Source organism: Diabrotica undecimpunctata, chromosome 3 (genome assembly GCF_040954645.1).
Source record: "Diabrotica undecimpunctata isolate CICGRU chromosome 3, icDiaUnde3, whole genome shotgun sequence".
In the NCBI taxonomy this organism is placed as follows: domain Eukaryota; kingdom Metazoa; phylum Arthropoda; class Insecta; order Coleoptera; family Chrysomelidae; genus Diabrotica; species Diabrotica undecimpunctata.
In genome coordinates, this window is record NC_092805.1 from 21,204,631 (window position 1) to 21,222,488 (window position 17,858).

At 33.7% G+C, this 17,858-nt stretch overlaps 1 protein-coding gene across 2 annotated transcripts in view; it reads right to left on the reverse strand.

Annotated features, from left to right (window-relative positions):
• Positions 1-17,858, reverse strand: part of LOC140436556 (anoctamin-4) — a 97,704-nt gene that overhangs the window by 77,642 nt on the left and 2,204 nt on the right. For both annotated transcript variants that reach the window (XM_072525470.1, XM_072525471.1), the window contains exon 2: positions 7,632-7,835. In XM_072525470.1, the coding sequence (XP_072381571.1) occupies positions 7,632-7,731 (100 nt within the window). In that variant the 5' untranslated portion in view covers positions 7,732-7,835. The remainder of the gene's footprint in view (positions 1-7,631; positions 7,836-17,858) is intronic.

The following is a 17,858-nucleotide window of genomic DNA, read 5'->3' on the forward strand; positions in this document are numbered from 1 at the left end:
CATCTCCTTAAGGTTGTCTGATAACAAAACTTGTCGTCTGCGAATTTCAAATTTGTTAATCTTCTACCGTCAATGTTCAGGCCTTTCTTTTCCAGTTAAGTTTTATTTTTTTTTTTTGTCTTCTGTCTTCATACTTATTAATAAATATTTGACATACCTCTTCTTGTGTTTATATCCTAAAAATATTGTCACAAGTAAAACATTTTTTGGCATTATTACCTGTCACACATCCTTTTAACTAAAATTTTATTTTTTTTAGGTTTTGTTAAATGTACCATTATATTTTAATCTGATTTTTATCGCTGTGAAGCCTATTTTCAAAAACTATCACAACTTATCTACTGACAGTAAATTATGACGTACCTACTGCGCGTCGGCAATGAAAAACTGTAGAAGAAGATTGTAAATCATTCCATGTAATTTATGTATCATCCAATCAAACACATCCCAATCTATACCGATTTTTCGTACAGTGAAATGATTTCTGATTAAATCGTCGTAGCCACTTATTTCCACGATAACAGGCATTTTTTTTTATTGTCTTTTCTATTAGGCCGAAAATACGATCAGACGGAATAAAGGAATGACCGACGATCAGAAAAATTAATTCAATTTGTTTAATATGATTCGGCGATTCTTCTATAAGCCAATAAGCAACCATTGCCATTATATTCGAATTTTTGTTTTGTCCACCGCAATCATCAGCGAACAAACGTACTCTTTCTATGTTGAAATCAAAATAAAAATTCTTTAGAGCATATTGCAAAACTGACGCTATTGTATTAGAGATATTATATCTTTTCGAGAGTCAACATTTGCTGGTCTTAGTTTTTCGGTAGAAGTTCCAGCAACAACTGTAAAATAATAAAGTTGATTTGCTGGCTAAGATATGCTGCTTGATCAGGCAGTCTAGCCAGTGCTAATTTTTTTTGACAGTCGAACGAAAAGTAAGTTGGGTTTTGGATTTTTAAGGAGTTTAAAAAAAGCCTTTGCTTGTACGATATGAACAAGATGCTCAAAGGCTCACTTTTGCCGAACAGCTAAAGAAGTTGCTACTCTCAACTGCTCCTTTGTTCTCAAGCAAGTGTAGCAACAGTCAGTCAGCGCAGTTCCAAAAGCGATGTTGTAGTTAACATTCACATCTTCTTCTTAAAGTGCCTATCCGTTCCGGATGTTGGCGATCATCACGGCTATCTTTACTTTGTTTATTGCAGCGCGGAACAGTTCAGTGGTAGTCGTGTTATACCACTTTCGTAAATTTTGAAGCCAGGAAATGCGTCTTGTTCCCGGTCCTCTCTTACCATTTACTTTCCCTTGGAGAATCAGCTGGAGAAGGCCGTAACGTTCTTGATTTCTCATTACATGTCCTAGATATTCCAACTTTTTAGTTTTGACGGTCATGAGAATTTCACATTCTTTTGACATTCACATACTTTTGAAAATAACTAAGCTTCACATGCATAGGCTGAGGCACTCTTCGAAGATAATGGTCGAAAAGTTTCTTAAAATTCAAGTCACATGGCAAGTAGACCGTCACGCTTGATTTGCTTCTACAGTAATAATAATAATAATAACAATAAAGGTCTTTATTTTTCCTTCAAATTCATACAATACACAAAATATATAAATTATATATGCATAAAAAAAGTAATGAGACTCTGTACATGTTATGGATTCTATAAATTTTTTGATGCAGTTTCTTTTTTCATCATTTTTGGAACCCACACTATTGCCATATCTACGTTCCCTGAGTAGCTCCCCAGTGATAACGAAATTTCTTATAATTCTTTGTATGCTGTCCTTGCTTAAATTTGTAAGTCTTAGAAAGGACTTAGGCACATACTCTAATCATCTTACCCTCACTCAAACGTACATGGTATTTTATCGACACTGCAGCATGATTAGATTTTCCTCTTTTTGGTTACTTGTTGTCCCTTGCAATAAGCCAATATCAGAAGGTCTTGTTTACTTTTATCTTTTGTCTGATAAAGGTAGTCATGAAAATCTATCACTTGTTTTATTGTGAGTGTGGTACAATAATGCGGCAATCCGGGTCGTCCGTTATGACCACAAGTTGGGAAGGCCGGCAGTGCTTTTGGTGTATCTCTGTAGCAATAAAACTATTTTAATAAACTTTTCTGTAGCCCTACCCAACGTTAAAACGCGAAAAATAAGTGAAACTGCTTAAAAAATCAAACGATTGTCGCAGAAGTCTAAAATCATAAATTTTAATATGAAGCACTTGCCTAGCAAGTTTATTCACATTCCTTTTATGTGTTTCAGACTGAAGAACTTTTTACGCCCTTTTCTCTGTGATCTAAGTTTAACAAAACAATTATTTTCACTTACTAACTCCCTAAAAATTAAAAAACTGTTCCTAGTTCACCAAAATACAACTGTTTAATTTTTTTTTTCCTAAGTTAATGGCACTGGCAAAGCCAAAAGGCCAGTCAAGTTTTCTCATACAACTGTTTAATCGCTTCAATAATTATTATAAACTACTAAAAATTTGTTTCTTAAACACAGCTGTTATAGTAGCATGTTCGTCACGTGAACCAACCTGCAAATTTCATTGGTGGTAGAGCAAACAGCGAGTTTTGCAGGTAAACATTCAAAGCAAAGAGCGAGTTCTGCATATAACTGTAATTTTCTCGACAGCTTTTGTATGCTAAAGAACGAGTTTTGGGAAATTCTGATTATAACATTCGGTTCCTATTTAAAATTGAAATAAATTTATCAAAAAAAAATAATTTTCGAAACTTTTGTCGATTAGCGAGTTTTGCAAATAATGGCCTCATATAATATATAACCAACATTTTGTTATTATATCATACGGGATGTCACAGATATCTTTATGTTTCCAACATTTACGTGCACACTCTATAACTGTGTACTTTATTAGTAACCTAATTATTCACTGTGTAGTATTGATAGTATTATAGGTATAATAACTTGTAACCCATTTTATATAAACGTATTTATAGAAAAAGACAATGAGAGTGGCAGTAATCAATACGATTGATAAAATATTCATAAAAATCTTTAACCTACTTTAATATTAACCTAATTACAAAACTTATCAAGAAAAAAGTCATTGATATTTTCTGATCCAATATTGTTTTCTTGTCCTTTAACGACCTGGATAGAACAAAATTGTATAAACTTTTTTTAAATACCAGCACAATGAATATTAAACTACATAGAGACAAAATACGTACATACAAGGTTTATGTTATACACAAGTATGGCAAACTAAGATACATTTTTAAATCCAAAGTTCCCAGCAGCGTAAAAAAAAGGCAGTTCAACTAATGAGTCCTAACACAGGGAGCCGAAACTGTTCGGCTGCAATTATTTGAAGTGTTTTTGGCCAGTACGAGGTTGGTTATGTATTGTGTTTTGAAAAAATTAATTTTAAGAACAACTCGTGTACAAGAGCTCTGAAGGTATTGAAAAAGTTGACAGGCATGATTTACCCGGTCTTTAATAAGAGACTATATTGTCTGTAAACCTCAAATTGTTCAGAAACTCCCCATTTATGTTGACTCCAATAGTTTTACAATTATTGTTTTTTATAGCATACTGTAATAAAGTGGTAAATAGTTTAGGAGAGATGGTGTCTCCTTGTCTAATACAATTATCCAATGAAAATGTGTTTTTGTAGCCATAGTACATTCTTACTGCAGCTGTTGCGCTATTATATATATTCTGAAGAATAGTTGTATACCTATGATTAATACTGCACTCTGTAAGAGCTCTATTTATGGACCTATGCTGAACTGAGTCAAATGCTTTCTCAAAGTCTACAAATAATAATATTAATGGCTTGTATTCTATGACTTTCTCTATCAAGGATTTTATTACTTGTAGGTAGTCATTCGTTCCAAAGCCACTACTAAATCCAGCTTGCTCTAGTGGTTGGTGAAAATCTAGCTTAGGTCCCAGTCTATTAGTAATTATTCTCATAAAGAGCTTATATCAATGAGATAACAAGATGATAGGTCTGTAGTTTCCAATTGCTGTTACATGTCCTTTTTTATGCAATATTACCATAGCAGCATTATTCCATTATTCTGGTGTAATTCCCTTAAAAAACAGTTTGGTAGGTTAATAGACGAGAACAACAAACTTATTGTAGATAAAGAAGAACAGTTGCAGACTTGGGCAAATTACATTAAAGATTTGTTTGCGGATTATCACTCTTGATCTTTATGGATCAAACATATTGAAAAGTGAGGTGATAAAAGCTATAGATCAAACGAAAGATGGGAAAGCAACAGGATGCGATGACATACCAGTCGAATTTTTAAAAGTTTTTTTAAGATATACGATACTGGTCAAATTCCATCGGACTGGTTGAAATCTACATTTGTGCCTCTTCCCAAGAAATCGAATTCTAAGACGTGTAGTGAATATCGCCTTATAAGTTTAATGAGTTACACCCTTAAAGTATTCTTGCGTATTATCCATTCCAGAATACGAGCAAAATTAGAACACAGCATAAGTAAAAAACAGTTCGGTTTTAGATGCGGTTTTGCAACTCGAGAGGCGCTCTTTGCAATACAAGTCTTGATTCAAAAATGTCTGGATCAACAGAAAGATGTTTACGCCTGTTTTATCGACTATGAGAAAGCATTTGATACTATCAAACATGACAAACTCATAGAACTATTACATCTTACCGGACTTAACACTAAGGACATCCAGATTATAAAAAATCTATATTGGAATCAAACAGCCCACATGAAGAATGGACATATGGTGAGTGAAAACGTAACCATTTCGAGAGGGGTTAGACAGGGATGTATTCTTTCGCCACTGCTTTTCAACCTGTACACGGAACAAATATTTCTAGAGGCACTGGAAGAGTACAACGAGAGCATCAAGATTAATGGCGTAGCAATAAGTAATTTTCGATATGCAGATGATACTGTTATACTGGCCGATAACATCGAAGATTCACAGATGATGCTAAATAGGGTAAATACAACTGGCAACCAATTTGTACTGAAGATCAATAAAAAGAAAACTAAATTTATGGTGATCAGTAAAAAGAACATTCAACATATCGACCTGAATATTGAAGCCGAACATATTGAAAAAGTACACCGATTTAAATATCTGGGATATACAGTAAATGATAAGTGGGACCCAGACGTAGAGATTAAGATCCGAATTGAAATAGCAAGATCCAAATTGATCAAAATGAGAAAGCTCTTAAGCAACCGCCACCTAAGCGTTAACCTCCGATGGCGCGCCACGAAATGCTACGTACTCTCTACGCTACTTTACGGAGTTGAAGGGTGGACGTTAACAGCAGCAACTATAAAGAAGTTAGCGGCTCTAGAAATGTAGCTGTATCGATGCATACTGAGAATATCTTGGACAGACAGAGTGACCAACACAGAGGTATTAAGACGAATGGGTAAAGAGGTGGAATTGTTAACAACTGTAAAAAGGAGGAAAGCGTCATACCTGGGCCATGTGTTCCATAATCATAAGTACAGTCTGCTACAGCTTATCGTGGAAGGCAAGATTGAAGGTAGAAGAGGTTTGGACAGAAAAAAGAAATCCTGGCTGAGAAACTTGAGAGAATGGTTTCAAATACCAGAAGCTGCGAACATAATACATGCGGCACAAAACAGAGAAACCTATCGTTTGATGGCCGCCAACCTTCGGTAGAAGACGGCACATAAAGAAGAAGAATTCCCTTAAAAAGAGGCAGGCATTATAAAGAGACTCTAAAACTTTAATGACGCATTCATCTTCTTGTTTTATCATTTCACTATAAACTGTTGGAACGCTTAATCTACAACAGAATTAGTAGAAACTTATTTGAATTGATACTTATTGAGCAAGCAGGGTTCAGACCTAACCGCAACTGCACAGACCAGATCCAATCCCTAACAACACATATTGAAGCAGGTTTTCAAAGAAACCAAAAAACCTCGGTTGCTTTCATTGACTTATCAGCTGCATACGATCCTGTCTGGAGACAAGGACTAAGCTGCAAACTAATACGTGCCATCCGGTGTCAAAAGGTAACTAAACTTATTGATAGCATGCTCACCGATAGACCTTTTCAAGTCACAATGGGCAATTTTAAAAGTATCCAAATGAAACTCAGCAATGGACTGCCACGTGGATCTGTTTTGGCATCCTTACTGTTTAATTTATACATCTCGAACTTACCTTGGATAACTTCGCAGAAATTTGGCTACGCTGACGATTGGGCCATTGTCGCAAGACATAATAACGTAATTATGTAATAATGGATATTACAGAAACAATACTAACGGATGACCTGGCAGTTATGGGAGAATGCATCCAAAACCTAAGTGTGCTGTTTTCATCTGAATAATGCCCAAGCCAACAAAAAACTCTCCGTTAACTTTGAAAACAGACTGCTCAGTCATAACTCAACACTAGAATATTTTGAAATATATCTTGAAAAATAATATCGTCCAAAAGCTATGTGGCACTACATGGGGGTCCTCAGCCTCCGTACTCAGATCATCCTCTCTCTGCCTTGTATACTCGGTGGTTGAATATGCTTCCCCGGTATGGCTCAATAGTAAATACACGAAGATTATTGACACCCAATTAAACCAGACAATGCGAATGATCTCAGGTACAATTAGGCCCACACCGAACTATTGGCTTCCCATTCTGAGTCACATTGCACTGCCCAAAACTGCGAAGAAGCCATTCTCTTCTCAGGGAATATAAAAAAATCAAGGCTAACCATAAGCTACCCATCCACCATGATAAGCTTGATATCGAAATTAACAGACTGCGCTCCAGATATCCTCCATTGATATGAGCCAACTCCTTACATCAGGAACATTTCAACCTCACCAACGCCTGGAGAAGACAATGGGAGAGCGACTCATCACAGGAAGCTCACCAAATGGCCTATATCGATCAGAAACCGCCAGGCTTTGAACTGACCCGCAATACATGGACAACGCTAAACAGAATAAGAACAAGTAGAAGTAGATGTGCTCACAGCTTATATAGATGGGGAAAAGCCCTTATTCCTGGAATTCCCTGGAGTTTTCGATGAGTTCCTGAATGCGACCGAAAATGTATGCCATACGATAAATAAATAAATCATTTCACTTACAATGCCATCTTCTTCTGTTTATATTAATGAAAAGATTTGAACATACTTGTTAATAGTTTAGGTACAACGATTTATACACTAAAAAGAATTCTGTTGATAACACAATTAAAAATTTTGCTAAAAGTCATGAATAACAACTCAGAGCATCCAGATCATTGAGAAAGTAGATCTGGATAGAAGGCTCCGAAGAAAGAAGTCTTTAGAAAGAAGAGAACTTTAATTTGAAAGTAAAAGGGACAATCAGAGGATAGTGCAGAGAAGGTAATATTTCTTCAATAATTTATTAGAGTGTGAATAATGTGAGTTTGTTCTTAGTTTTAAGTTCCTTAGTAGTTATGGTTGAGGTTACAAAAAAAATGATTATTGATTAATATGGATAAGACTGTACTGTCCATAAACATTTTATTATGTGTTTAAAGTTCAAAGTATTGTTTGATGAACTCTGTTATTATCAAATACCTAATTCATAATCTTTGGATAATCATGACTTTAAATATAAACTTACCGTTAGATCTGTTGTTCTCATTTTCAATGAAATGCGCGTTCACTTCTTTACCGTTGCGCTCCATTTTATGAAACTTTGACTTAACATTTGAAAATACCATAGGTGAAGATATACATAAATCACTGACACATATTTGTTCTAGTAATTTCAGAACCAAAGTACTTTAAAAGGTAGATATTAAATGATATACATCGATGTTAAAATCTGTATGTATTTGGTAAAAAATAAGTTTTATGTGAAGGAAACAGCAATTACTACACTTTACGATCTTTAAACTCCAGTCGTCAGAGAAGAAAAGCCACTAAACCTCTAAATATTTCAATATGTTTCAATAGTTTCAATAGAAAAACAAAAAGTATGAGATGAAAGCCTAAGTCAAGTAGTTTCAAAATGTGCAATTCTCAGTTCAAAATATCCATAAACAAATTGATATACGTTGCTTTTCGAGATATATACACTCAGATGCAAAAAAAGGCAACGGAAAAAATTTCGGTCAAATTTAGAGTATTTTAGTTTTTTTTTATTTTTAGCCCTATTTTGATGATTTTTTAGCACACTGTAAAAATTTATAAATTTTAATTTATTATAGTGAGATTTTTAATAAAATTTTGTATTTGACTTATTCTACGGGGTTAATCGAAAGGTGGTTTTTTATCCTAACTGTGAAACATCCTGTGGAATAATTACGTTAGCGGATTTCCGTAAAACCTTGTTTTTTGGTTGCAACCATGTATTCTTAGTATTATGTTTTTTGTTATGTGAAAATATGGATTGGTTCATTTTTAGGAGCAAAATGACTTTCCCACCCACAATTTATGACTTTTCCTATTATTACCATTATCTTTTGTATTAATTTGTAATACGACGATGTGTGCTTTGGTAACTGATATCGAAGGAATATCATATGGGCATCCCAGAAGCACTGTATTTAAGTAATGATTATAAGTAACGACATGATCTTGGTTTTAATGAACAATGATAACAATAACAAAACATAAAAAAACAACTTAAATGTAACTTAACGCAACTAACAAAGATAAACTACTAAAAAAAACTTAATACTTTGTGTTGCCTCCTCTAGCCTCTATAACTGCCTGTACACCTCAGCTCATGCTGTCTATGAGGTTGCGAATATCATATTGCTGGATGTTTTCCATTCCTGTTCTAGAGCCAAGCGAAGTTCGTTAATTGAGCAAGAATTTGTTATACACATTTTAAAACTGAAGATTACCAAAGAAATCTACAACAGGAACTTTTAAATTACGTTTCTAAAAAGGGTCTAAAACTCAAACCTGAGGCAGTACCTAGCCTTTATTTGCCTAAATCAACATCGGCTACCCTTTTAACCAACCAAAAGAAACGCGTACAAGAAGGCAACACAGAGAGTCCAAAAAGTATGTTGAGCAGCTTCTTATTACTTCTAGGTCAACGACGTAAGTCTAAATCTTTATTTTTATTAATTATTAGTCATGAAACCTTAAATGGTTTTTTCGTATCGATTTGTTAAGTAAGAAACTAGCCTCAGCCTGCTATGCAATTTGCAATAAGAACTGTTTCGGAGGAAATCAATTTAGCATCTTCCAAAATAACATATTTTTCTTTGTTAAATCATGTTATCATTATTGAAATATACAATGTTATCATTATTATAAACAATACCAAGATAATTTTATGTGTGAATATTACAAAAATGTCATTTTAAATGTTGTGCAATATTGTGTGCCCTCACTACACTCATATTCGATGGCCAGCTAGCTCATTCGATATAAATAAAGTTGACTTTGTCATTATTTATTTTGATTTTGTGTTTAGTTCAGTAGGTATATATACGTACAAATTTTGTGTACCTTCATAACCACTTTTCTGTATCTTTTTAAACATCTGAAATATCGAACTCTGGAGTATAAGTTAATTAACCTGTACCTACGTGTAATAAAAGGTAATTAAAACTTGTCTTATAAAGGATATATATGTTTTATAAAGGATAAATATTATAATAACATAATTTTATCATCTCTTTATAATTACTATAATTAAATTAGCCAAATTATATAAAAAAAACCGTAAAATTAAAAGTCTTTCCTATACAACTACATTCAAATGTTGCGGGAATAAGCGATCTTGACTACGTCATGCGCGAAAGCGAACTGATTTTGGAACATTATGTATCATACCTTGTGTATTCATTGTACCATGTGCCCATACCATCACCGAACCCCCTCCATCGCTTACGCGGGGACTGAAAGCACACTCCGCAAATATCTCTCCAGTTCGACGCCATACTCGTTCTCTCCCATATAATGAGTGAAAACAGTATCTCGACTTATCAGTAAAAAGAACATTACTCCATTGTCCAAAATTCCAATGTAAATGTTCTCTGGAAAATTGTAGTCTATACCCTCTGTGCCGTGGAAGTAATTTGGGCCCAGCTGCTGGTCTGCAACTTTGCAAACCAAATTCATGTAATCTTCGTCGAACTGTAAATACACTTAAATTATTGCCTCGAACCTGTTGAAGCTGATTTCTTGTTTGCACCGCTGTTAAATGACGATCCCGCAAAGCGTTGACTCGTATAAAACGATCATCTAAAGCGGTAGTTTTGCGCTTTCTGCCACTTGTCGCTTTACGCGTGTTCTAGTTCGTATAAAACGTTCCACTACCCTTTGGATGATAGAGCGATGAGTGTGTAGTACTCTAGCGACCATGATAAATCATAGGTAAACAAAATGTAAGTGTCAATATGACATAATGATGACAGATACCAAAGCCACCTCGTCGTTTACAAAATAACTCCAAAATAATCATAATTAAAAGAGTCCTAAATTGTGGGTGGCAAATTCATTTGGCTCTAAAACATGAAAAAAGGAGGCATATTTTCACATGAAACAAAAACCACAATGCGTAGGAGACATGGCTGCAACCGAAAAATAAGGTTTTACGAAAATTCGCAAACAAAATTATTCCACAAGATGTTTCAAAGTTAGGATAATAAAACCACGTTTTAATTAACCCCGTACAATAAGTCAAATATAAAATTTTATCAAAAAATTGACTATACCAAATTAAAATTTATAAATTTATACACAGTGTGCTAAAAAAATCATCAAAATAGGGCTGAACATAAAAAAAATGAAATACTGTGAATTTTACCAAAATTTTCTCCGTTGTGTTCTTTTTTGCATCTGAGTGTATATATATATATATATATATATATATATATATATATATATATATATATATATATATATATATTTATTATTTAATAATAAGAACCAAAAGAATATGATGCTACAACATTACAATAAGAAGTTTACCCAAAGTTTATCACTCTAACGATTTTAGAAAGGAAGGCGGACTACAAGCTTCCTATATATAGTAACTAGATTACGAAGTAAGAAACAACCAAGCAGATTTCCGTGTCAAACGATTCAATGTTAACCACATCTCCATCGTTAGAATTATCTTGGAATAATGTACTTAATATCAGAAAGATATTTTGGGATGTTTATCCACTTTAAAAACTCATTCAATTGCATTAATAGGGACTAAATGTAGAAGATTTTAAAACAATAACTATTATATAAAGAATATAGAGACCGACTTAAACACGCAGAAAAGGTCACAAAAGAAATAGATATAGAAATAGAAATAAGGATGTAACGTTAGAAACGTCACTAAACGTTATATTCATTTTATCCTTGCTATATTTGCTATTTTCTATTTAATTTTGTAATTATTGTCATATGGCAAGAAAATATTTTAAAATCTATGCAGTTACTAACTCAAGATTTATTATTTTAGTTTTTTTGGCCTAATTAATTTTTCCTGTTAACCCTTGTTGGGTGTAACTTTATAAAAGCCTTATGGTGCACCAGTTACACGGGATGACAACTGCAGCAGATATGCAGAAACTAATAGTTGCGTAGAATAATAGCTGCTGATAATAAAACATGCTCGATCCCGACATCTGGACAGCATAAGGAACAAAAGCACTAGAGACAAGGAACCGTATCATTTACTATGGTTATTAGTTAGAATTATTAATCATTATCTTTAAATCATGAATGTGTTGCTTGTGTGAGTCCATTTCAAAAGGTAAAAGAAATAATAAATTAGACTTACTCACAATCAATTTAATTAGTTAAATTAAATTAACTGTCTGATTAGTTAAATTAAATTGATTGTGAGTAAGTCTAATTTATTATTTCTTTTACCTTTTTTCATTATCTTTAAATTTGTCTTTATAAAGGATATCCCTAAAGTTTTCGGAAAATTTTAGATTTAAAAGTATTATTGGTAGGAAGCATTGGATCAAGTTGTCATTGAGTAAACAACTTAAACGATATAAAAAATGTCAGTTTTGACAAGTACGGTTCGTTAAGATATCGTACAAACTTAATTTAATATTCGTCAAAGTATTTATCGTTTAGTTGGACGGTTGGATGTACCAAATCGCGATATTGTAAGAATTTTTAGTGCTCAAAATATTTATGTGTAAACGATTTACCATACAATTAAAGACTTCGAAAATGCTATACGAGCATGCCTTAATTTGTCCAAAAGTGGAAGACCAAGGGTTTTAACTCCTGCTGGGGAACAGAGATTAATTCAGAATATGGAGAACCAATTAGGAAAGTCTTTGCGAAATGTTGGCCGAGATATAATGTTTCACGAATGACTGTAAGTAAAACAATTTCTAGAAATAATTTAAAACGATATACAAGAAAAAAAGGTCCTAAATACACACCAGTTCAGTTAAAAAAATTCCCAGATGTTGCCGTGCATTGAGACGTATTCATTTTCCTGGCAAAATTCTCAATATTGATGATGAAAAGTTACTTTATCTAATTCCGAAATAAAGGGCAACGAAGGATTTTATATAGCCATTGTACCAGATCCACCGGACGAGGTTAGGTTTAGGGAAAAAGTGAAATTTGCCGATAAAATTTTGGTATGGTGTGCCATCTCAGAAGCTGGTGTTTCACAGCCGTTTGTTGGGCGTGTTCCCGGTGAAGCTCTCAATGCTGACAATTAAAATATGTAGACTTAATTTCCTGTGTTTAGTTAATAAAATAAACTTAATTTACTTACAATTAGAAAATACATATTTATTATTTCCGAAAACTTTAGAGACATGCGTTACTAGCTCTCATAATTTTATCTCGTTAGCATATCTCGGACGATTCAGAAATTGTCCAGATATTTGCATCGTTCCTCCCATTGTAAGTAATTCATTATTTTTTCTTTTTATTTAATCCTTTCATCATTTCCTTCTTGAAAAATAGTCCACATAATCCTTATCCTTAGCAGTTAGTTTTTGGTCCGTGTATGGCCTTTATTATTTTAATACATTCCTCTTAATATTTTAATCATGAAACAACGAATTATCATTTTTAATTCATAATATATTCGAAGATTAGTGTAATTTGGGGTTTATTGTGGCCTTTCAAATAACATAATTTATACATAACAGGGTTATTGGTAGATGTTCATTGCTCATAGATGTACGTGTTTGACAGTAATTATAGGACTACTTCCAAACAAAAATAAAAACAAAATTGTAGGTCTGGGTACAAGTTATTATTGGATAACATGTAACTGTTGGGAAATAATATATCATGTTTATGATAGTTTTTAATGATTCTTTACGGGTAGAATTTTGTGACATTTATTATTTATCAAATAATATTGCAAATGGTGGTATTTGCTAGTCAATTAATATAATATAATAATATAGTAGCTAATAATTAAAAGAATTAAAGTAGAGATAAAATAGGCCAAGGAAAAGTAATTAACAGATCAATGCATAGAAATAGAAGAGTATGGCAGAAAATACGACAGCTTTAATATGCATAAAAAAATAAAAGAACTAACAAATTCCCAAAATCGAGCACACCATGGGATAAGACTATACAAAAAAATAGAAGAAGATATAGATGACACCCAGTTTGAATTCAGAGGAGGACTAGGAACGAGAGAGGCTCTGTTCGCTTTTAATGTTCTCGCGCAAAGACGACTAGATATAAACCAGGATCTCTATGTCTGCTTTATAGATTATCAAAAGGCTTTTGATAGAATACGACATCAGAAACTCGTAAAACTGTTAAAAGGAAAGAATGTGGATAGTCGAGATATACGGGTTATTGTCAATCTGTACTGGAATCGAAAAACAAAGATTAGAATCGAAAATGTCGATACAGAAACTAAAGAAATCAAGAGGTGTTAGACAGGTTTGCGTGGTGTCCCCATTGTTATTTAATCTATACAGCGAAGCTATTTTTAAGGAAGCACTATCAGAGGAACAACAGAGTATGTCAATAAACGGAAAAATTTTGAACAACATAAGATTCGCAGACGACACCGCTGTTTTTGCAAACAGTCTAGAAGCACTGCAACGCTTAGTAAATAGATTACATCAAATCAGTATGTCGACTTTGTTGTATGGAATGGAAAGCTGGACACTAAAAGTGGATGATATAAAGAAATTAGAATCATTTGAGATGTGGTGCTATAGAAGGATTTTGAAAATACCATGGACAAATGTAGAAGTGTTAATAAGGCTACAAAAGGATTGCGAGGTCATAAAACACATCAAAACAAGAAAGCTGGAATATTTGCTCCACATTACCAGAGGTGCGAAATATGAGATATTAAGGCTCATAATGCAAGGTAAAATCAAGGTAAAAGATCCGTAGGAAGGCGAAGAATTTCCTGGCTAAGAAACCAAAGGGAGTGGTATAGTTGCAGCTCAGTAGATCTTTTCAGAGCAGCCGCCAATAAGGTACAGGTAGCTGTGATGATAGCCAACCTCCGATACAAGAAGGAACTACAAGAAGAAGAAGCTAGTTAATATTAAAAAAAAATTGAAAAATGTAATTTGACTTTTTTTATTAAATATCTTCAGATGTGTTAATAATATTATGAGTAACACACGTTTTTTTGTAAACAATCTATGTTATTTACGAAGTAACGTAAATTGTGGAGGAAAAATTTATTTATAAAAATGAAAAATGTCATTTTTATATTAACGAGTCTATTCTCTGGGAATTCTAGGGAACATTCTAGGGCCGCAAAGACCACCACCACGCAATGAGTGGTTCGATGCTGAGTGCGAGGACATTACAAGAAGAAAGAACAATGCATATAAACTGATGCAGCAAAGAAGAACCCGAGAAAAAGAACAAAAATATAAAGATCTCAGAAGAGAAGAGAAGTACATCCATCGGAGAAAAAAGCGAACTTATGAAAATAGAATATTGGAAGAACTTGAGACATTAAAAAAAGAAAATCAAACAAGAAAATTCTATAAAAATCTAAATAAAGCAAGAAAATAATTTAAACCAAGGATCGGACTATATAAGGATAAGGAGGGGCATATACTCAATACAAAAGAAGAAGTATTGAAAAGGTGGGTGGAACACTATAAAGAACTGCTTACTATCGAAGTAGAAGATCCAAATCAACCACCCCCAGGAGCAAACAATAATACACCATTGGAGCCTCCATCAATTCAGGAAGTACGGGATGCAATAAAACACCTAAAAAATAATAAATCTCCAGGAAGTGATGGTATACCCGCGGAACTTATTAAATGTGGAGGTGCTACTCTGACTAATCATATATATATATATATATATATATATATATATCTATATATATATATATATATATATATATATATATCTATATATATATATATATATATATATATATATATATATATATATATATATATCTATATATATATATATATATATATATATATATATATATATATATATAATCATACTGAGAGCCTGGAATGAGGAACAAATCCCAGAAGAGTGGTGTATTGGGATCGTTTGCCCGCTACACAAAAAGGGCGATGAATTAGAATGTAGAAACTATAGGGGAATAACCCTCCTTAATACAGCATACAAAATATTTTCGAGTATTTTATATGGTCGTCTGAGTGAATATTCAGAGGAGCTTCTTGGCGAATATCAAAGTGGTTTTAGGCCTGGTCGATCAACAAGAGACCAGATCTTTGTGCTAAGGTAAATACTGGAAAAAACCAATGAATTCAATATCGACACATACCATTTTTTTGGTAGATTTTAAATCGGCCTATGATAGTGTCCTAAGAAATAAATTGTATGAAGCCATGGATGAATTCCACATCCCCGATAAACTGATAAGATTGGTTAAGGCTACAATGCGTAAAGTTGTTTGCAAAGTCAAAATACAGGGCGAACAATCACAGGCATTTGAAACGCATGTTGGGCTTCGACAGGGAGATGCGCTGGCGTGTCTCCTTTTCAACATAGCTTTGGAAAAGGCGGTCAGGGATACCCAAATAGACAGCACAGGAAACATTTTTAATAAATCATCCCAAATTTTGGCATATGCAGATGATGTTGATCTAGATGCCCGCACAACACGCAAGCTAGAAGAAATGTATCCCACCTTGTCAAACGCCTCAAAAAATATGGGCCTGCAAGTAAATGAAAATGAAACTAAGATAATGGCATCAACACCCAACAATAGAGCCAGAAACATCGGCCACCAATTCACGGTTGATAATTCTACCTTTGAAGTGGTGGACAAATTCACATACTTAGGCTCCCTGATCACCAAGGAGAACGTCATGACGGAAGAAATCAAGCGAAGAATAATCCTAGCAAACAAATGCTATTTTGGACTGAGTAGACATATGAGAAGCAGAAACTTAAGCCAAAAAACAAAAATAACCATATACAAAACCCTTATACAACCAGTGTTGACATATGGGTTGGAGACATGGACCATTTCCAAGGCAGATGAAAATCTCCTGCTTATATTTAAACGAAGGATCCTGAGACGAATATTTGGTGGCATCTGTGAAAATGGTGTTTGGAGAAGGAGGTACAACTACGAGATATATCACAGATATAAACATATATTTGGTGGTAAAGACGTAGTATCGTATATAAAAATAGGAAGACTAAGATGGGCAGGACATCTGGCAAGATCACAGCAGAACAACCCTCCTAGAAGAATCCTTATGTCACAACCTGTGGGAAGTAGAAGTAGGGGTAGACCAAAACTCAGATGGAGGGATGGTGTAGATGAGGATGGTAGACAAATAGGCGCAGCAAACTGGCAACAGTTGGCAATGGATAGAACTGACTGGCGTCTTGGGAAGGTCGAGGCTCTTTTATAGGGCTGTAGCACCAATTATGATGATGATGATGATTCTCTGGGAATAAACCACGTATATAATTACAAAAATATATATTTTTCAAAGAAATAAAACAATAGAAGTCGTACTTGTCAAATTTTTTGATGGCTTTGCCGCCATTTGCATTGAGCACAGAAGATGAATTGTTTGGATTACAGCATGATATTTATTTATTATTGTCGAAATGACTATAGTCTATCCAACGAGAAGGGATAGCCCGCCAAAACAACAAGGCGTGGCCAAATTTATCAGTACCGGATTTAACGTTTGCCAATAAGTATTGACCGCACAACTGGAACAAGCAACTGAGACTGAGAATTTCAGATTTCAGTTCAGCCGATAAATAGTTTTCATGGTGATTGCACATATCGACGCGTTTAATAGAACTTATTAGGTGTTTATACTTCTTATAGTCTACTTTTATACTTATTAAGAAGGTGACCACTGTGTATTAATAATTGTTTTACACTGTTTACAGTTTTGCGGTCTAGTTTATAGTTTTACAAAGAATATCGAGTTCTACAGATTCTACGGAGAAATTTACTCCAAAAAAGGGATCAAAATTACGAGCATTTAGTAGTACGGAAAAAAGCGTTATATATAATATTTATACATCGACAATGGAATCGCGCCCTGAAGCTTTCATATCGGAAATAGTTAAACAGACGCTTCTATCAGCGGAGTAGGTTAAGCTTCTGTATACAGAATTATTAGGGAAGTAAAGAAGGATTTTCTTCACCAAAAAACAACAAGCCCAGAAAAACCATACTGGACAAAATGGACGATTTTGATAAAACTGCTATATGACGACTGGTACATCATTTTTTTTTTCAAACGAGAACCAACTATAGACAAAGTTCTTGTAGTTGTTAACGACTCATTAAATCATTCGATTTTAAATACGGACGTAGAGGTAGAAACAGTGCTTTATTAGAACGAGAAGAGTTTTTTTTATGGAGGCGAAATATTATATTTTGAAGTGAATCAAATAGAATATTTTGACGGTAATTATCTATTTGTTAATTTGA